Source organism: Micromesistius poutassou, assembly GCF_964030765.1.
Source record: "Micromesistius poutassou genome assembly, chromosome: 3".
In the NCBI taxonomy this organism is placed as follows: Eukaryota; Metazoa; Chordata; class Actinopteri; order Gadiformes; family Gadidae; genus Micromesistius; species Micromesistius poutassou.
This window is the reverse complement of record NC_140273.1, coordinates 11,945,620-11,966,656: the sequence shown is the minus strand read 5'-3', so window position 1 is coordinate 11,966,656 and position 21,037 is coordinate 11,945,620. Positions and strand designations below refer to the sequence as shown.

Below are 21,037 nucleotides of genomic sequence, written 5' to 3'. Positions count from 1 at the left end.
TAGTCTGATAATGAAGAACTAATTGGAATTGAATGGCTTGAATTGGTAGCCTGGGCAAAGACAGATTAATGAGTTAGAGGGATGCAATCGGTTGTGTGTGTGTGTGTGTGTGTGTGTGTGTGTGTGTGTGTGTGTGTGTGTGTGTGTGTGTGTGTGTGTTGTGTGTGTGTGTGTGTGTGTGTGTGTTGTGTGTGTGTGTGTGTGTGTGTGTGTGTGTGTGTGTGTGTGTGCGTGCGTGTGCGTGTATCTGAATATTTGAAGAGGGGGCACAATGATAGAGCCACTCTGCTATTAACTATTCATAACTGAGGTGTGCAAATTTAAAAGGCCTCCTTGGATATATATATATATTTTTTTCGCTGTTATTTATATTTGTGTATATCATTTTTTTATGTTCAATTTGCATGGCACACAGGGATGTCTGCATTAGCCTGTCTCGCGAGCACTGCCCTAGGCTTTTAGAGGAAAAAGGAGACAAAAAAAAAACCCAAGCAGTGGGAACGTGCGTGTACATGATTTACCCCGGGAACGTCAGAGTCAAGGCCACTCATTTGAATACTGCTCAAGATGGCTGAATAACAAGAGCAGGGAGACACTGAGACTGAGGGGCCGCCCGTCCTCCCATGTGACCTGGGCCCCAGGCTGCCAGGAACATGTACATGTGGGCGTATCATGTTCCTGTCTGTCTGTCTGTCTGTTTGCTCGTCTGTCAGTATGCCTTTCTGGTTATTGGTCCGTTAACCCAGTCTGTTTTCCTTGTCCGTCTTTATGCACACATTTCTGTCAGTATCGGTGTCTTTATCTGTGTCCGTTCACCGTTCTATCTGTGTCTGTGTCTGTCTCTCTGTTCACCGTTTTGTCTGTGTCTGTGTCTGTGTCTGTGTCTGTGCATCTTTCTGCTCACCATTCGGTCTGTGTCTGTGTGTCTGTCCCCAGGCCTAAAGCTAAAGGACAGAGTCGGAGAGCGGAGCCCCGGCAGCTGAGACAGGAGGACAGCGATGGCGTGTGGAACGAGCTGGCCTACTTCAAGCGCCTGGCCAGGAAGCTCAACGTCGAGAAGTAAGGCTGCATGACCGTCTGCCTCGCCGGTCCTCTTCCTGTAGAGTGCAGTTCTCTACAGGCCTCCGTGATGTGTGTCCCCCGCTGTGTCCTCGGTCTGTTTAATTTTTTCAAATTTAACTTTTGTCTTTTAAATTTATTTTGTCACACACACACTGATGCAGACACATATGTGCCCAAGTACACACGTGCGCGTGTAGGCGCCGACACGTGCCTATGCGTTCACACGTACACACACAGGGACGAGCAACTGCAGGCTTCCTCCTTCGCCACCACCACCACCACCACCATCATCTCTCTCAGCTCTCGACACGTCCTCCACAGTTGGTGGGGGTGTTGAAATTTGCCCTTCCCAAGTTTTTACAGCATCCACCTGCCCCCTTCCTCCTCCATTACCAGCCAGCGGGGGTGAGAGTAAGATGATTAAGGCTCTGTGCTCATTTGTAAAATTGGCTGCACAGATTCACACATTAACGCTAAGGGAGGAAACTTAGCTTTATCGGAAGCCCCCGCTTCCTTTTTGAGACCAGCGTCTTGGGTAGTTATGGAAACTGTTTGTTGACTTCGCACTTGTTTATGATGTTGAATATTGTCCCAATAAGGTTTTAATTTGCACTGGCTTAACTGATTAGATATTGATCGATGCCAAGCTCTCCACCTGGTTAAATATTGTCGGGAGAGTACAGCAGAGTTTATTTTATATTTGGCTCTAAAGAAACTAATGATAAGGCCCATTCCTTGTATAGATGAGGTTTCAGTGAGGGTGAAATTACTGTTGATCTCCTGGAGTTGGCAGGTTGTGGCAAGTCTCTCTCGCTCTCTCGCTCGCTCTCTCTCTCTCTCTCTCTCTCTCTCTCTCCTTCTCTCTCTCTCTCCATCCATTGACTCGTTTGGATAGAGTCCCTCTAACCAAGTCTCCTCCCCTGACCCTGCGAGACGCTACTCATGTCAAGCCCTGGAGCGACGATCTTCACCTCCTCTTCCCTCCTCCCTCAAGCCTTAACATCTCCTTTCTTCTCCCTCCCTCCCTCCTCCCCACATTGCCTTTTTCCGAGGCCCTGTGTGATACTGCGGGAGAGACTAGAACCAGAATTCTCTCACCGCTCCACGACCCTCCCCCCCCTCCCCCACCCCCCTTCTGCCCTTCCCTACCCTCCGCCACCACCAGCCCCCCAAGCCCTCCCACCCCCACCCGCACCACCACCACCAACCCCTGCCCTGTCCTCCTAATCCCAGCAGAGCTCATTATGATGTAGCCCGGCTGCCTCGCTCACTCTCTAAGCCTGAGCTGTCCGAGCTAATTACAGGCTAGCAGCCCTGGTGCCGCCGCCGCCGCCACTGCTACCAAGCTACTGCTGCTGCTGCTGCTACTGCCTGTTAGGGGATGTTGGTCTGCCCTGCATGTCTGCCTGCCCGCCTGCCCCCCTCGCTGCCCCGACCAGGGTGGAAGTAGAGAGAGGGGAGCAGTGGAGAGACCCACTGTTTGCGCCCAAATTTGACCAGAGAAGGATGTGGGGGGGAGGAGCCACAGGCCGGGGGGTGGGATTGGGGTGTAGGGGGAGGGGGGTGCAGAAGGAGGAGGAGGAGGCTGGGCTGCAGCTAATGCACAGGGGTCCTGAGGGCTGACCTGCGAGGGGGAGAGCCACGAGGGAAGGCTGCCCGGACGCCCTTTCTATCCGTGTGCAATTGGCCTGTCCTCTGGGGTTAGTGTTCAGCTGCTTCACCTCCCGCCCCCAGGACGCTTCCCAATTGGTCGTTGTGAGGTAAACTTGGCTAGGGCCCCTCAACTCGTGCTGTGGAGGAAAAACAACCTCTCCCTTACAGGGTACACACTCTTTGATCTCGGCATTTGGTGCTTGTGACCATTAACCTGCTCAGTGTGATTAACTAATGAAAGACAACCAGACGGTGTCTCCACCTCCCTCCTTTTCTCTCCTCTCCGCCACTCCCCTTCTGGATTCCAATCCTTAACTACTCTCCTCTCTTTGTCTCCTCTTCCTCCACTCCTCCACTCATCGGTTCCTCCCCATTCCTCTCCTCTATCCCTCTCCTCCTACTACATCTCCTCCTCTACTCCTCTCCTACTCCTCTCTCTCTCTCTCTCTCTCTCTCTCTCTCTCTCTCTCTCTCTCTCTCTCTCTCTCTCTCTCTCTCTCTCTCCCTCTCTCTCTCTCCCTTTCTCCCCCCCCTCTGAGGCACAGGAGAGCCGGCCAGAAGTTCTTGAAGACCCTCCGTAAAGTAAAACATCATCCCAGGGTCTAGACAGTTTCAGTTCCTAGTGGTCACTCCCCTAGACGTCTCAGGACCCTCACAATGTCAAAGGAGCAAAGGCAGCGGGGGTGGGGGGGGTGGGGGGGTGGTCTTTGTTTACACAACCCCAAAGTCCTCTATAGTCCTGGACCCTCGTTAACCGTGAGAGCTCCCGTTAGCCGCCACTCCTGTTAGCTGTTGTGCTGATGTGCTGAAATGATTGTGCTTGTGAAGGTTGCCCCACGTAAGTGTTTGTAATGATCCACTAATGGTTAATTACCTCCTGGCGAGCGAGGCGTTTTAGGGCCCGATAACAGGCTCTTCAAGTGGCCAGCTGCAAGTCTTTTCTCCCTCCCGTTTGTCTCTCTATCGCTGTCTCACCCTCTTCTCTCTATCTCGCTCGCATGGTCTCTCTCCCTCGCTTGCATGGTCTCTCTCTCTCTCTCTCGCTCGCATTCTCTCTCTCTTGATCGCTCGCATTCTCTCTCTCTCTCTCTCTCTCTCTCTCTCTCTCTGTCTGTCTCTCTGTCTCTCTCTCTCTCTCTCTCTCTCTCTCTCTCTCTCTCTCTCTCTCTCTCTCTCTCTCTCTCTCATTGGTGTTGTTGCACAGATGTCCCCTAGCACAACCCCTATAACGTAGAAAACACAGACCTTGTAAACACTTGTTTCTCGAGGTCCAAACGACCGCTTCACAGAATGGATATGACGGTACTTACAGGCAGGAGCAGTGGGTCCCCGCAGGGTGGGCCTCCCCCACTCCCACTCGACCCCCCCTGTTAACCAGGAGGCCGGCCAAGGTCAAACCCGTCGGCTCTTTATACATATGTGTCTATATGTTTTTAGTTGTTATTTTTTAACCTTGGTTCTTGGGTTATGCCCCGGCTTGCGACACGGCCTGTATAATTGGCTGATTCCTTAATTCCCCTCACTCTCCACCTCAAGCTGGTGTGTGGTGAGCGTTCTGGCGCAGATTGGCTGCCGCACATCACCCAAGTGGGTGCTGCACATTGGTGGTGGTTAGTGAGGTCCCCCCCCCCCTTCACTGTACAGCGTCTTTGAGTGTCTAGAAAAGCTCTATATAAATTAAATCAATTATTATTATTATTATTATTATCGCACTGTCTGGTCATTATGGCTTGACAACTCATTTACAAGTTCACAAGGAAACATTTGGTCTGGAAACATTTAAAATGGTGGATCATCAGGCAATTTAAGTATGTATTTTTTTGTTTTTTTTTGCTGATAAACTGAAGCTGTTTATGATGGCACAGGATACAAATGCATATACAGTATATATAGGTAAAAAATAAACTCCAAGCAGCCCAACAGTAGCTCCCTTGAACTTTGGCAATTTAATGGATGCCGAACTGTGCTCGTTGCTGACAAATAGGACTGGGCCTATGGGCATTCATAACCTACGCATTTGCTTCTTGAACACACACAATCAAAGGATCAACGTTTTTTGGTCAACGTCTTGAACAGCGTACGCACATACATTTTTAAGACCATGTTGTGAAACAATGTTGTTTGCTGGTGATAATAAGAAAATGGGAAAGAAATACATATTTCAAAAGGCAAATCACTGCAAACAGTTTCTCCGACTCACGAGCACCACAAGCAGCCGACTCATCAACTCAAGCCTCGGCCTTCATTACACCTGGAGCACCACGTCCGCTCACCACCCCTGTCCTTTATATCGCCGTTCAATCCCATAAAGGTCTGACATTAAGACCCCCACGGCCCCCCCGACCCCTTCCCCCACCTTCCAACGTGTCCCAAATGCACTCTGGAGGAAAATGATTTGAATCAAGTCGATCGCGAAGGCAAATAAACCCCTCCGCCCTCCTCGAAAGAGATCCGAACGCTGGCGCACGATGCAGATTGCCTCCTGGTCGTAGCAGAAGCTGGCTGGCACAAGAGAGCGAGCAAGCGTGTGTGTGTGTGTGTGTGTGTGTGTGTGTGTGTGTGTGTGTGTGCGGGCGGGTGAGCGGGCGAGCAAGCACGCAGGGGGGGGGTTCAGCAAGGAATGTAGATTGGCCTTGGGATGGTTTTAGCTGGCTCGTTATGCATCTGCAGTCTGCAGCGCTGCGCCCTGTCTGAGCCTGTTGTTAATTGTTGTTAACGGATCCGCTGGTGAAGGGGAAGTGGGTGGGGCTTATTAAGGCCTCGGTATTAAAGCCAATAAACACACGGATCAACAAGAGGCATAGTACTACGATGACATGAAAGCACAAATCGTTAATGGAGGAGTGAGGGTCTTGGAGGAGACCGCCACCGCCTGTGGCCCCCCACTAGCCCCCCCCCCCACCGCCCACCAGCACGACATTGACTGTAATGAAGTGTAATAAAAGTTTTCTTTATTTGTCTACATATGCCTTTTATTTGTTTACATCTTTATTTATTAAACGGTAGTGGGGTTAATGAGTATGGAGGGGAAGGGGGGGTGGCGGGGGGGCATGTTTTATTACCTCTCCTCACACACACACACACACACACACACATGTATACACACGCAGCATACATATTTACTACGTGTTTGTGCAGAGAAAATCCCAGGCAGTGCTCCGATCTTTATCATTCATTAAATTAGTTCTTGTGTGTGTGAGTGCTGTGTCCAACGGAGACAGATTGATTGCAGCATCTAGTTGTAGTTTAAGCCTCATTATCGGCCAGACAAGCAGATTAACACAGATCTAACGTCAATCTTCTGATTATCAAATAGGGAATTCCTCATCATCTTTTCCATTATGTTACAATAAGATATCCACTTTGATTGGGCCATTTAGTTGTGCAAATATCCTGTTCCTTCTCCTCAAACTGAACAAGGACAACACGGACATGTTTCCGTCGGTGTACTCGATGTACTCCTGATATCCATGTCCTGTGGCTCTAGAGCCTCTCACTCTCTGTGCTACTGTTGTTGTTGTTGCTGCTCATGTGGATGCTACTGCTGCGGCTGCTTCCCCTGCATTGCCCACAGCTAAAATATATAGCGCCGAGCCGTGCGAAACTCCACTAGGCCCGTTTCTGCTGACAGCAGTGGCTTATCTCGCCAGACTCCCTGACTGATAGAACGGCCCCCGTATGCCTGGGCTTAAACAGAGGAGGAGGGGGGGGGGGGGGAACTCCCTCCTGACTAAGAAAAAAAACATGTCTTGCCTCCCTTTCCTGAAGGGGAAAAAAATTGTCTATCTTTACCCCAGCCATGAAAAAAAAAAAAGATAGAAGTGTTTCTCTTCTTCATCCCCATATTCCCTCGCTCTTCCTGTTGTGTTTAGTGTGTGTGTGTGTGTGTAGAGGACTCTGCCGCCACTGCGTGGAAAACACAGCGCTTGAAGATGATAGGGCGCTGTACACCCCCATGTGGACCAGGGAGCAGGCTGGCGGGGGTGTGATCTGAACCCGCGTCGGGGAAGAGGGAGGGAGATGGTGGGAGGGGGGGGTGGGGGGGGGGGGGGGGGGGGGCTGGGGATCGTCAGATGTGATGTGTGCTAGTGGATGATGGCTCGGGGGGGCTGCTTGCTGCTCTCCCAGAGATGTGCTGTATAAGAGAAAGGGGGAAAGTGTTTTAACAAACCGGGGTCTAAGGAGCAGCATGAGACACAGACCTGTATCGCTGTTGGCCATGATGTTGCCGGACCGTCTGCCTGAGAAAACCGGAAACTTGGTGATTTTCTTTTCGCCGGGTTCGGCTGTTTTAGTCGTTGAACAGATGTTTAAAGACTGAATTCAGATGCATGTGGTTGTGGAACAGGCAGTGGGATGCATCTTGTGTCTGAGATGCCTACAGGTTGGTTCACATGGATGGAGTCTTGAACCCGGATGGAGTCTTGAACCCAGAACCAGCGGGTAGTCGGTGACCCTGACCCTAGCCACGATGCGAGATGTTGCTCTCGCCGTTCACTACCTTCAATGAAGCAGAAGGTTTTGATTTGTTCCATAACCCAAATCATTTTTCATCACTCATAGCTCATTAATAACCTTTGCATTGGGATGTCTCCATTTCATGGTAGGCGGTGGTGATCTGACGTCAGAGTTGGACCACCGAGTTGAGGAGGGGATATTTGAGCAGGAAGCGGATGATGGTGAGGTTATTGAGCTGTTATCTGTCGCTCCCTCTGGGATTTCAGCTATTCATATACATACTGAGAGCATATGTCGTCCTGACGACGTTGCGTTTACCTTTTGGGTTCCGCCTCGTTTCCAGCATTTCTCTTTCTTATCATCCCTGAGGGAACAGGTTAGACTGTGGATGAACACCTGCATTTGTGGAAACAATGCGTGTGTAGGAGTGTGTAGTGTGAGTGGGGAAAGGAGGCTGAGAAAAAGAGGTGAGGTGAAAAGTGAGAGGAGTCGGCGCACCGTCCTGGAGATCAGTTGGACATACGGCATACAGTTGAAAGCGGCTATGAACACACCTTGCACTGATAAACAAATACCTGGAATCACTTACCTGCTCTTTGTTCTGGAGAGATTCTGTCCTCTGAGACACCTTTGGCTGTAGGTAATGTGGGATGGCCATTTGTCATTATTTATGACATTTTGTAGACGAATGGAGAAAGGAAATCTATGATGATTGACCATAGCAGCCTACTTCGGTGAGAGAAATTTTATTTATACATGTTCTAGCTTCTTTCGTTGGCTAATTAGTGCCAACCATTTCTCTCCATCCTGGTAACAGGTTTGTTGTGACATGTTGATTGCATCAGGCCTACAACTTTGTGTAAGCCTCTCTATTTTGTGTTTCAGGATAACCAAATATGGAATGTTTCCTTTCACAAGGTTTAACTGGTTTGATAGACTGCATAGAGTGAAAATTGCATTGTTGTTGTATTTCTAATCTTGGGAGTATAGAACAAGGACCTTCAATTTCTGAGTCCATACTTACAGGTTCTCTCACTGTAACAACTTCCTGTCCCTTTTATTTTCAACATTCATTTTGGTTCCGGTTGGGCAATTGTATCTGTGATAGATACACTGTGTGTATAATGGAAACTCCACAGTTTTCTCCCCAAGAGCGCTGGATCGGGAAATCACAGGTTCCCTGCCCGAGAAAAATGAGTCCGCAATTTAATCTGCGGCACGTCCAAGAAAGGGGGGGGCCATCCTTCAACGAAACGGTGTCATGCATAGGAACTCTTGTTGGCCGTCGATACGATCGGCATGTGGAAGGGCATTAAAAAAGAAACATTAGACGGGACTGAGACTTTGCACGCAGCATATTTCAGATCCTTTGTCCCATTAACGGCCCAGCGATGCAGAATCCTCATTGACTGGAGTTCATTTGTGGAGGAAAATCCATAGAGGAGCGACACTTATCCATCTGCAACCACATCGCCCCCTCTGGGGGAAGTTATTTGTATACTTTTCACGCTGCGGACGGCCACCGGGCCCAGACTCTATGGATCAGACTAATTAATTAACCCAACACCCTCCACACACCGGCATCACCACCACCCCCCAAAACCACCCGATACAGCATTTTCGATCAGGGGTGGTGCTGATATTACTTTGCCTTTCACCGCTTTCAACTTTTTGTGTGGTCCTCCCCGTTTGGCCGGGTCGGTTCTGGCCCGGTCCACACGTGTTCACCACCAACTTGGCCTTCATGCGATCTGCAGAAAGAAAAACTTTCAGAAAAATTACCCGAACCTGCCTCGACCGAGAACATCCCATAAGCTGACTTGTGCATCGGCTCTTGGTTGATGTTAGTGCTTATAACGAATTCAAAAATGTTGAACCAAAAAAGTAAAGATTCTACTAAACTTGTGGTCTGACAACTTTAGCTGCCCTGCATTCTGTTCAGCAGCGTTTTAGAAAGTTGGTCATGCATCAGAACATATTTCGTAGTTACTCCAGTTTTGATTGTGTGTTATGTGTGTGTGAATGTGTGTGATGCACCTGAAGAAGTGAGTCTCTCTGGTAGTAATGAGGTTAATCAGGGAGAAGAATGGGACTGTAGTAACAAGATCGTGTTTCTCCAGCGGTTTCTCCCAGCGTCTCTGCAGCACAGAGGGGAGGGGAGCAAGGTGTGTGTGTATATCAGGTGTGGTTGTCCCAGAGGGTCTGTGTATGTATTCTCACAAGACCTTCTTTTGGGGTCCTAATAATAACTTGAAAGTGCAAAGTCTCCTGCAGGCCTCCCTTTTTAACCACGTAATTAGCCGTTAGCAAGAATCAAGCTAATTGCATTGAGGTAATTGGGCTCCCTTTTTTTTTATGTTTGCCTGTTCCTCACACACACACACACACACAGGGTCTCGCACCCATGCACACACACACACACACACTGTGCTGCTCTCATACCTGGGTGTTTCATGTTGCATGTCACTTTGATTTCCAGATGAATTAAAATGCATTTTAATTACCTGCTGTTCTCTGCTGTCAGTTTATACGAGTTATCCAAGTGAAATGTTCGTCTGACGCATCGGGCCCAAAGTAAAATCATGGTTCTGTAAGAATAGGAACTTGAAAGGCAACAAGAATAATTGTCATGTCGGTATGATATTTTGTAACGAATTCCCGCTAACCATTATGTTTTCCTTGTGTTGAGTTGTTGTTGTCGTTGTCTCTGTAAAATAAAGTTTTACAGTTGAAGCAGATGTTGAAGAAGTTGATGTTGATGTTGAGTTTCCTGATGTGACTGCAGGGCCAACCTGGAGGAGGAGATGGACGTGCTGAAGGTCCAGGCAGCCCTGGACCGGACCACCGTGAAGGAGCAGCGTCTGTGTCTCCTGAACGAGCACCAAGGTGACCTCACACACCGACTCACCACCCCCCACCTGGAGACGGTCTCCATGGCTGTGGTGCATGGTACCCTTCTGCTATATCTCTGTCATATTTATATATTTAACGTGTTTTTATACCTTGTTTATTTTCGTGTTATTTTCATAGGCCCCTGCTGCAAGTTGCTTCTTGGTCTGTTTTTCCAGCAATAATCCCTTCACTTTCTTAACGGAATTGGGCCTGGAAAAGTTTTTTTTAACACAAAATACTGCACGTTGAATTGACATGTCGACAATGAATCGCACCTTCGCACAATTCCTCCAATCTTGAGTCACCCTGATAACAGTTTGCCCGACACGGTATTAGCAGAATGTAACTCAATTAGACTTGATCAACTTCTTACTACGTTCATCCAATGTCATTCCAAACGATAAAAGGCCAGACGCTTCCGATCCAATCGGATCCACTCTTTAGTCAGACACTGACCACCGCAACCAGTGGCCTTCATTAACCAGTTCAATAACAAATCTGTCCTCCATCACTTTGATTCTCTAGCTCAACAGTGATTGCTTCTGTCTGAGATTCAAGCCCGTGCTTTAAAGGGATGGCACTAATTAAAACCCTGAGTGCTCATCCATGGAAGATCAATGTTATAATCAGGGATACTACCAAACAGTCTCCTTTCAGAGACGGCGTGTAGACTATTGCAGCCACACAATGTAAGTAATGAATATAATGTGGCATACAGTAATAATGTGAGTATATAGTATTTACCACTTCTTGTGATATTAAAAAAATGTGTATTTAACAGCCCATACCACAGAAGACTAGTTTTACTGTAGTAATGCTCAGCAGAAATCCCAACTGGCCTTACCCATGTTACATTTTTTTTGGCAAGTAGTGCTTTTTGAATAGTATCAATTTAGTGTTTTATATGGGTTAGTAGTAAAATGTATGTTTAACACGTAATATATTCATTTAGTTGCCATTCAGACCTGCAACGCTGTAGTACAACACTGTGAGAAACTATTATTTATTTTAAATCCCATCTAAACAAATTTTCTCCCCAAGACGATACCTTTCAATTCAGTAGGAATTGAATAATGGTGAATTTCTTTGATCCGGTCATAGGGTTATAACCGGATCAAACGAGAGGGGAGGGTGATCAACGCCATACTTCACCCCATCAGCGTCACGTTAAGCAAAGGCAGCACATGAAAGCTTGGGGGGGCATTTCCGAGGCGGCGGCGGCAGCAGCAGCCGTAATGTATGCCACCGCTGTGTGCCGAGACCCCCCCCCCCCCCCCACACCCCAGCGGCCTGGTGACTGGGGAGCCATCGAGGAGGAGTCTGGGGGCGTCTAGCGAGAGCCGGTAGCGACGAGGAGCGCCCAACTCCCCTGGCCGCCATTGCCGGAGCGGGATAATTGACTTCCTTGCGGCGAGCGCGGGGCGGGCAGGTAGCCCCTCCTGTCCCGTTTTGGGGGGCTGTCTGATTGGATGTGACACACCCGGGGAAGACAAAAGAGGAGGCTAATTGAAAGTAACAAACTTCCCTGGGCCAGTCGTCGAACACGCTGCCAAGCTACGCAAGGCTCCTTCCCAGCAAATCTCTTTCACTGCTTTCCTCTACGGTTCCTTATTCCACACCCCCACCCCCCCCCCGCCCCCCCCTCTCATCTTCTTATTTTTTTGTTATGTATACAACTAAAAGGTCAACTGATACGTCAAGGTCTTCATTTTCATTTAAATATTTAACATTTGCAGCCTCCTACAAATGAGCTTTAGCTGCATCCCCCATGAAAGTTAACCAAGGCGACTGCGAGCCATGAAGTCTCGTACCTTTTTCCCTCTGCCCTTTTGATCTTAGGAGCAAAACTGTTTCTACATATATGAGGTGACACAGAGGCAATTGGCGCGTGTGTGTGTGTGTGTGTGTGTGTTTTTGCATGCACACACTGCGGCTGCGGCTGCTGCTGCTGCTGATGTTGTGGGTATAAAACATGCACTTTAAGCTCCCGTCTGCCTGGCGTTGTAAACATTGAGCGCTAATGCAAATCTTGCACCTTAGCAGCCCAGCTGTAGTTCCCACAATAAAGCGCTACGCTATTCTGTGGAGATGAATGGTCCGTGGGGGGGGGGGGGGAGAGCACGGTAGGCTGTGAAGCAGTGCAGCTAAAGGGCCTGTGTGTTCACCAGGGGATTCAAGCACTTGCCGCATATTGGCTTAGCATCCCCAGAGGGAGCCTGGCACACTGCTGCCTGTTCTGCTTCCCCATGCGTCTCCCCGGTGGACGGTGTAAACCAAAGTCATTCTTTTTGATGAGGGGTCGCTGTAGCTGCTGGTTTTCTATCCTATTGAGAGGGCAGGGGGGGGGAGGACAGTGGTGGCTATGGTTCTATCCCCGTTGTCCCCAAACGGCCTGTAGGAATCTCTGAGCAAGAAGGCCGGTCCGTATTGACCTGTATCTGAAGTCAATCAGGTTAAATGCTTTTAATCTAAAGGATTAAATAAAAGGAACTTTGATTCGCTTTCCTTTTATGTAGGAGTAGAAACGGTGGTGGTGGGGGGGGGGTATAGGAGAGCGAGAGGGTGGAGGTGCACCACGCATTTCTCCAAATCCTGATGAAAATGGCATCGAGAGATTGCCCTTACGGGTAATAATAGTCATAAGAAATTAGTGCTTTGATAGTGCTAATCGGTTTAATGAGTCCTCTTTTTATCTACCTTTTTTCTTAATGACTGCACCGATCGGCAGAGTGCTCTGGGCTTGACACGTCCCGTCACAATACCCCGCTTTGTCTCCCCCGGCAGAGCTGCTGTGCAGAGTGGCGGAGGAGCGGAGGGTCAGAAGGAGCACCTCCAAACAGCAGCCCGCCGCCGCCAGCCAGCGCGTGGAGGAGTCCTTAAAAAAGGTAATGGCGCCGTAACCAAAGCTCCGGCTAATTGTTCTTTGTCATCGCCGATAAAAGGGAAACCGTCAGCACTGGATCTGCCACACAATGGCCCCCGGGGAGAAGAGAATGACGCTTCTGCCGCTTTCCCCCCCCCCCCCCGGCGCTCGTCAGGCACGACGTGCGTGACAGGACGGGTGCTCTTAGGGCTTGAGACATTGTGTTCTGTGGAGTTTGTTAAAGTAGTTTGGTGTGATTTTTGTTTTATGGATTTCGAACGTGACACAGTACAATGACAAGCTGAAAAAGTGTGCCCCTTTTCCAATACAGCGATGGCCAGTGCTTCGATGACTATATTACAGTATATGTTCAAAAAATGTCAACCGTGCTTGAGTGCCCCGTTCTGGCTTGCCTATTTTACGTTCACACGGTGGCCGACCTGCATTCACATTGGCGAATAGTCAAGCTTTGGGGGGGGCGGGGCGGGGGGGGCGGGCGGTGGTGGTGCTGGTGGTGCTGGTGGTCGGGAGGGGCGAGACGAGGGTGGTGGTCTAATTTAGTTTGAAAGGTACCGTGCTTCACCAGAGGGCAGAGTGGGAGCTCCAAATAAAAGAAGGGTGGTGCGGGGGGAAACATCGCCTGGGGGTATGAACCCAGCAGGCATCCACTGTTCCCTTAACCGTCTCCACCCGAGATCTAACAAAGAGGCTAAGTGGCCTTGGATGGTGCTTAGTGGAGGGTGACGAGTGGGGTGCCAGGGGGTCAGGGGTGGGGGTGGGGGGGTGGAGGGGGGGGGGGGGGGTTCCTCAAATGGATTCAGTCAACCAGACATATGCTCTTTTATGCGCTGTTAAACACTCCCCGTATCCAGATGAGAATTGCGTGCAGAGTGTCAGATCAGGGACTCCTGTGTTGGGTCTTCTCCTGCCCTCTTGTCTCCATGTAAACAACGGTGGAAATAAACCGGTGACCCATCCAAGTGTGTTGTTGTTGTTGTTGTTGTTGTTATTGTTGTGCCATAGCCTGACCCGTGTCCTCTTAACCCCAACGGCCCACCCCCGGCCCTTGCAGATGGAGCAACTGGAGCGGAGGATGATCTCCCTGGAGGAGGAGACAGGGAGGCTGAGGCTGGAGAACGAGCACTTACTGGAGGCCCGCGAGGAGCTGTCCGACGAGTGCCGCCGCCTTCAGGCCTCCGTGGAGCACCTGCACCGCCAGGCCGATGCCCGCGAGAGGGCGGCCAGGGCCCAGACGCTGGCACAGCGGGAGCGGCACTCGGGCGAGACCCAGGCCCTGGAGGCCCGGCTGGTGGCGGCGGCGAAGGAGGCGGCCCAGCTCCGGGGGCGGGTGCTGAAGCTGAGGCAGGAGCTGGGCATCCTCCGAGCGGCCCGCGACTTCTGCAGGAGGAGCACTGCAGCGGGAGGGGGAGGGGGAGGGGGGGGAGGAGGGGGGGGAGGGGGAGCAGTCGGTGCGGATAGCAGCAAGGTCAAATTCAAAACAGCCCAGCTCCCAGGTCCAGTGCGCCGTAGTGGCCGCCGAGCGGTCGGCCCCAATCAAGCCATCAGCTGGCACGGACGGAGCCCCAGCCCCGCGAAGGACGAATGGGAGGATGTGAGCACAGACAGGTAGCAATGTGCACACACACACACACACACACACACTTGCACGCACGCACGCACACACACAGGGGCCTCTCACACTCCTTTTTCCTCAGCCTCATTATTTTCTAGGCAGTTAAAGGATAGGGCTGAGGTGTGTGGACTGTGCGCGAGTGGAGGGGAGGGGGGAAAGGGGTTTGTCTCTGTGCAACATCCAGGGGACAGTGTGCATATGCAAAGTGTGAGCAAATGGGTGATTGAATTCCAGCATCTGTCTAGTTGGTATTCAAGAGCCAGGAGATGATGGCGAGCGAGAATGATGCCGAGTGAGGGAGAGGGAGAGGGAGAGGAGGGGTAAACTACTGTCAGATCCCTTTTTGAAATATCCTGGGACGCCTCGCTCGGAGCTTATTGACTGAAATTTGCATGCAAAATTTGCCACCTCTGCACGCAGAGTTGAACGGGTGCCAGCAAAGCCCAGGGATGAAGGGGGGTGCGGGTGGGGAAGGGGGGGGGGGTGGGGGGGGCTGCGATCTCCTTGATACCTTCCAGTGATGCCGCTTCTCCCGCACTAGTCATGCCGCCCTGAAATTGACAGTTTGGCAGTTTGATTAAATTTACCGGTCCTTTGCATATTCACCAACTAACCCCCTCCCTGCAACCACCACCACCACCACCACCACCACCACCTTCACCACCACGCTCCCTCCTCCCCACCACGCTCCCTCCTCCCCATCTCTCATGTAAGTACCCTATAGACCCCCCACCACCACCACCACCAAGCCTCCCTCGCCGGCACAACCACAAAGTGTAAACACACACACACACACTCCCACACCCCCAGCCTTGTCTCTTCAGTTGTGGCGCGTTGACGTGTAAGCACGCGCCACCCCACCACCCCCCCTCCTCCCCCACCCCTCCCATCTTCTTCCTCCCCGCTCCTCGTTTTAATTTAGTTAGATACATTTTAAATGACCCTGCTCGGCTCGGTACCAGATGTCTACAAGCTGTTTAACACCATGTAAATTAAGACCCATCCACTGTAATTATTTCATGTATGTTTTATGCAAAAAGCCACTGAGCCGACGTTTATTGAGTGATGGTACAGGAGGTTTTATTTTAAACACTCGGGGGGGCTCAATGATATGTCTTTGCCTTCACTCTTTCTCTCTCTCTCTCTCTCTCTCTCTCTCTCTCTCTCTCTCTCTCTCTCTGTCTCTCTCTCCATGTGTCTATGTGTCTCTCTCTCTTTATGTCTCTGTGTCTCTCTCTATGTCTACATATCTTTCTCTCGCCTTCTTTCTCTTTTTGATTCTTTATTTTTTTTTCTTGGTCTAGCTTTTCCCTTTTCTCTTTCTCGTTGTATTTCCATCTCTCTCTCTCTCTCTCTCTCTCTCTCTCTCTCTCTCTCCCTCCTCCTTATACAACGCTTCACTTTCCCCCTCCTAACTAATTCATCAGTTGGTAATCCACCTCAGCCGTATCCATGGGAGGCCTTTTAAGCAGTGACTGGCTTCAGCCATGCCCTGCCTCCCCAAACGCCCCACTGTCTGTGGGCTAATAAGCAGCCAGTCCGACGCACACCTCTTCACCCAGACTTAACCGGATTTCATTACTTCATTTTACTCTTTGCACAAGGAAGCCCGAATTGAGACGTCGTCTTATTTAGACACCTGCCAATTGGCCAGACTTGTGTAAAGCTCTTTCGCGAGATGTGTTATACAGCGCGTGCGTCACCGTCGAAAGGCTCGCCGCTCTCCTTCCTCCTCTCTCTGGGAGGCTCCGCCTAAACGGCGCAGAATAAAGATGTCAGACTCGTTAAGAATACTGACAACCTTTGTTCTTCTTCTTTTCTCTTTCTTTTTTTAAACTCTGGGTGGGTTTCCTTCCGTCCTCCAGCTACTGCTGCTGGGAGCTGACCATTTATCTCCACAGATGAGCAGCTTCTGTGTTTGGGGGGGGGGGGTGTACCAGGGAGTCCTGTCCGGGCGGGGTGTGTCTGTGTTTTTTTGGGGGGGTGTTCTGCACCTACAAGTAGCAAGGCAATGCTCTGTGACTATTTAACCATGACAACGTGACAACATGGTATTGAGGATGTAAGTGCACCTGCTTTAATTACAGGCAACACACACTGCCAAAGGTGGTGCAGTTCAAAATCAATCAATGGTTCTGCATTGAGTGGCTACTATTACTAACTAATATTTGAATTATTCATTTATTGTATTGTATCTTAAATGAAACTGATGGAATAACCTTTTTGATGGCCTGGGGAATAATGCATTTGTATAAAAGGACTGACTTTAAGCACATTACCTATTACTGCTTCAAGGCTAGCCAACATGAACCATCTCACAGTGATATGTACGCATCCCATTCAATCGGGTCACTCCTGAAAGTTATGGCGGGCCTAGAAATAGAGGTTCTTAGCCAATGCTAGGCTAAATGTGCTAGCTCCTAGTTTGTGTCATGTCCAGGTTCGCTCCACTATCTGTGGTCGTTTTCTCCTCCTCCTCCTCCACCTCCTCCTCCACCTCCTCCACCTCTGCCCCCAGGCCCCACCTTAATAAACCCACCGGCGTAAATGTCACTGGCTTCCACCTCAGCGTCAAAGGTCACTGTCAATAAACCTGTGTGTGTGTGTGTGTGTGTGTGCGCGTGTGTGTGCGCGTGTGTGTGCGTGTGTGTGCGCGTGTGTGTGCGCGTGTGTGTGCACGTGTGTGTGTGTGTGTGTGTGTGTGTGTGTGTGTGTGTGTGTGTGTGTGTGTGTGTGTGTGTGTGTGTGTGTGTGTGTGTGTGTGTGTGCAGCGCGGTCATGGAGGTGCTCGGGAAGCCCTTAGCGTGTGTCCATCAGGCTCTGGGCCGGCGCTCCGTCTCCACTCAGCCGTGCCACGCACACGTCTGTCACACGCCGACGGCTAATGAAGGCCACAGCCCCTCTCATACATGTTGATGCATTCATGATGCTGTCTCTCACCCCCCCCTGTCCACACACACACACACACACATTCACACTCCCAGCTCCAAGAAATTTGACAGGAGCATTGATTTTGTGTTTGGCTGTTTATGTATTAGTGTGTGTGTGTGTGTGTGTGTGTGTGTGTGTGTGTGTGTGGGTGGAGGTACACACACATATTTTTTAGCTTGATGTCAACTCAAGCTCCCCTTAAAAGGTAAATTGGACCTGCAATCCAAGGGTGGTATTGGCAGAAAGTGGAGGGGTTGTCGGTTCTACTCTCTGCAGTGACATGACAACGTCTTTCCCTCTGTCTCCACAGTCAGGGCGACGAGGAGGAGTTCTATGACAGCCTGGAAGGCAATCGCAGTGAGACCAGGAGACCCTCACACACCACCCCTACGACGGTCAGTCGCTGTTGTTGTTGACTTTTTGTTTGTTGTTTCAACCTTTTATACATTTCATTTCCAACTTTAGTTTGCGTTGTGTAGAATGTTATGTATGGTGAAGGCCCACAAGATGATTGATTGCCATTAATCAGGTTACACAGGAGATACATCAGCACACATTTATACAGCATATTTAGAAAGGAAAGACGACTGCACTCTACCTGTAGGTGCCCTTGAGCAACACGTCTCAGCCCTACCTCCTTATTCATAACTTCTTATCGATCCAATAAAACAAGCGGCTTTAGCAAAAAACAAAAAAAGCATCTGCTAAAATGACAAAATGGGTGACCAGTAAATCAAGTACTGAGGATAAACATCCAAGCACCCCAGCTCCCAGACTCTCTCTCTCCCTCGGCCCGGTCTCTGAGGCTCTGGCCCCGGCAAGCTGGTCCACTCCACACGTCCTCCTCTCCCATGTTCCCCGTCTCCCCCCGCCGCCACAAAATCAATACCCCTTGTCCACATCAAACCTCCTCGCAGCAGGACATGGCAGCCCTGCTGCACCCTGGGGAACGAGAGAGAGCGGTACAGTGATATGGAGAGAGAGAGGAATGGGAAGAAGGATGTAGAGAGGAAGAGAGTGAGAGGGGTGCCGGATGAAGATGGAGAGAGGAGAATGAAGTAGAGAAGAGGGAAGTAAAGAGAGAGAGAGAGAGAGAGAGAGAGAGAGAGAGAGAGAGAGAGAGAGAGAGAGAGAGAGAGAGAGAGAGAGAGAGAGAGAGAGAGAGGATGAATATAGAGGAGAGGAAAGTGGAGAGAGAGGAAGCTGGAGAGAGATATAAAAGGAGAGAGAGAAGATGAAGATAGAGGGAGCAGAGGGCAATAGAGATGGAGAGAGAGGAGGGAAGATGGAGGTAGAGAGGATGAGAGAAGGAGATCAGGTAAAAAGAAAGATGGATTGTACCACCGCCCCTTCCATGGTTCTGTCAGGGATATAAAAAAAAAAACAGATGGAAAGAGAGAAAGAAGGGAAAGCTTTGGGGTAAACTCCGGTGCACGCACGGTCACACGCGCGCTCTTGTCCCATGATAGAGGAGAACAACGTGGACGGAGCTGTGGAAGAGTGTGTGTGTGTGTGTGTGTGCATGCGTGCCTGTGCCTGTGCCTGTGAGTGTGCTTGGGTGTGTGTAGTGAGGGGGGGGGGAGTCGTTCCACATGCAGCGAGGAAGCTGTCAGGACCCTTCTCTGAAATCCCCCCTTACTTCTCCCTCACTTCTCCCTTAACACACACACAATCGCTCGCACACACACACACACACACAATCCGCGTGCCCCGTCAGGTCTGCCCAGGCTCATCGCCATGACAGCCCTGGCCCCTGCGCCGCACCGCGTGTCACATGCCCAAGAGCCCCCCCTCTAACCACCCCACCTCTTCTTCGCTCCGCAAGTCTTCTCTCCGTGTGATCAAACCTGCTCCTGATCAAACCCTAAACCAGCCCTCCATATAAAATAAGACTGGGGGGTGAGGGGTGGGTGAGGAGGGGGAGGGAGTAGATCCAGTCTCTTTGATGTCACTACAAACGCCGCTACCACAGTCAGGAGTCAGGTGGCGTACACACAGGAACAAACACACCCACACACACAGGCGCACACAGGTTCACACACACGCACGCACGCACGCACGCACGCACACAAACACACGCACGCATGCACACATGAATGCTCAAAAGTAGAGACGTGGATAAACTCACCTACACTCTTTGAGACGCAAAACATCACACGCACGCACGCACGCCCGTGCATGCATGTGTGTTATGTTATGAGTCTGCTCCATTATTCAATCACACAAGTGATTGAATAAAGGAGGCGGTGAGGGCGAGGGGGGAGCGGCGGGGAGGGACGCGGGGGAGAATCAGTGAGCACCTGTCAGAGGCGATACCCCGGTGCCAAGAAAAGCGTTCTGAATCTAGCGATGGCGTTAAGCGCGGCGCGGTGAATTATTAAAGCGAGGGGGGTGATTTGTCGCGTTGCGTTAAACTGAGTACCCTCTGTGATCACGGTGTCGTTACGAGCCCAGCCCAGGAAGCCGATCATGTCAACCTGTTGTGTTGCGTTAAGCGCTCGGCTCTTTAATCAGCTTCTCAGATCCAGACCCCCCCCCCGCCGCACACATATGTACACTCACGCACACACACACACAGACACACACACTCAACACACTCACACACCACATGTTTCCCTCCCAGCCCTACAGGTGTACGGCGGGCGCGACCGTGGTGGTGGAAAGAGAGGATGAGCCCTGCAGAAGGCACGCCAGTGGTCCCAGTCCAGGTAGCTCACGTCTCCCCTCCTGGTTCACAACCAGGCTCACTTACAGAACACCTAATCGACAGCTAATCAGGTTGAAGGGAAACACAGCGCTCGCATGCACATCATCCCCGTTGGAACAGGAATCCGGGAGAAAAAAACATTTCTCCAATTTCCATTATTTTTTTTATTTTTTTTGGCTTGGTTTTTCTGTAGCTGTTGTAATGATAAGGATGAAAAATATGAATCAAACACAAAGTTGTTGAGTTTTCTCTGCTTCTCCCACTCGTGTCTATACACACACACACACACACACACACACACACACACACACGCTATGGACTCCCCAGAGGCACAGTCTAAATCAGGAGATTTGAGCAATGTTTTCCCCTGCACCCTCTCCGGTGGCGTGTGTGTCTGTGTGTGTGTGTGTGTGTGTGTGTTGCCTCCCGACAGACGAGCGAAAGTGGCGTGCGCCCGGGGAACGGGCGGAGACGAGCGCGGAAACAAGGATGAGGAGCGCCGCGATGATGACGACGACCACGACGAAGACGGCGAGGATGATGATGATGAAGAGGAGGAGGAGGAAGACGGCGACGGCGGGCTCCGCCTCCGCCGCCCTCGTCTCGCTGCAGCGCCGCGTGGAGTCTCTGCAGCGGCGCGTCGAGATCCTGCGCCGGGCCCGCCAGGACGCCGCGCGCACCGCCCGGGAGACCAGGCGGGCCAATCGGAACATGGCGGCCCAGCTTGACGCCCTCGCCGACAGGCTGGGAGGCAGCAAGCAGCTCACCCAGGTAACAACACACTCCCAGGGCGTAGAGAGGAGAGGAGAGGGGTGTGGTGGTGGTGGGGGTGGTGGAG

General features: G+C 50.8%; 1 protein-coding gene across 1 annotated transcript in view; it reads left to right on the top strand.

Moving 5' to 3' along the window:
* Positions 1 to 21,037, top strand: part of cntln (centlein, centrosomal protein) — an 83,953-nt gene that overhangs the window by 35,946 nt on the left and 26,970 nt on the right. The window contains exons 13-19 of the mRNA XM_084465956.1: positions 937 to 1,059; positions 9,959 to 10,059; positions 12,850 to 12,950; positions 14,001 to 14,554; positions 17,803 to 17,887; positions 20,116 to 20,200; positions 20,633 to 21,011. Of these exons, the coding sequence (XP_084322082.1) occupies positions 937 to 1,059; positions 9,959 to 10,059; positions 12,850 to 12,950; positions 14,001 to 14,554; positions 17,803 to 17,887; positions 20,116 to 20,200; positions 20,633 to 21,011 (1,428 nt within the window). The remainder of the gene's footprint in view (positions 1 to 936; positions 1,060 to 9,958; positions 10,060 to 12,849; positions 12,951 to 14,000; positions 14,555 to 17,802; positions 17,888 to 20,115; positions 20,201 to 20,632; positions 21,012 to 21,037) is intronic.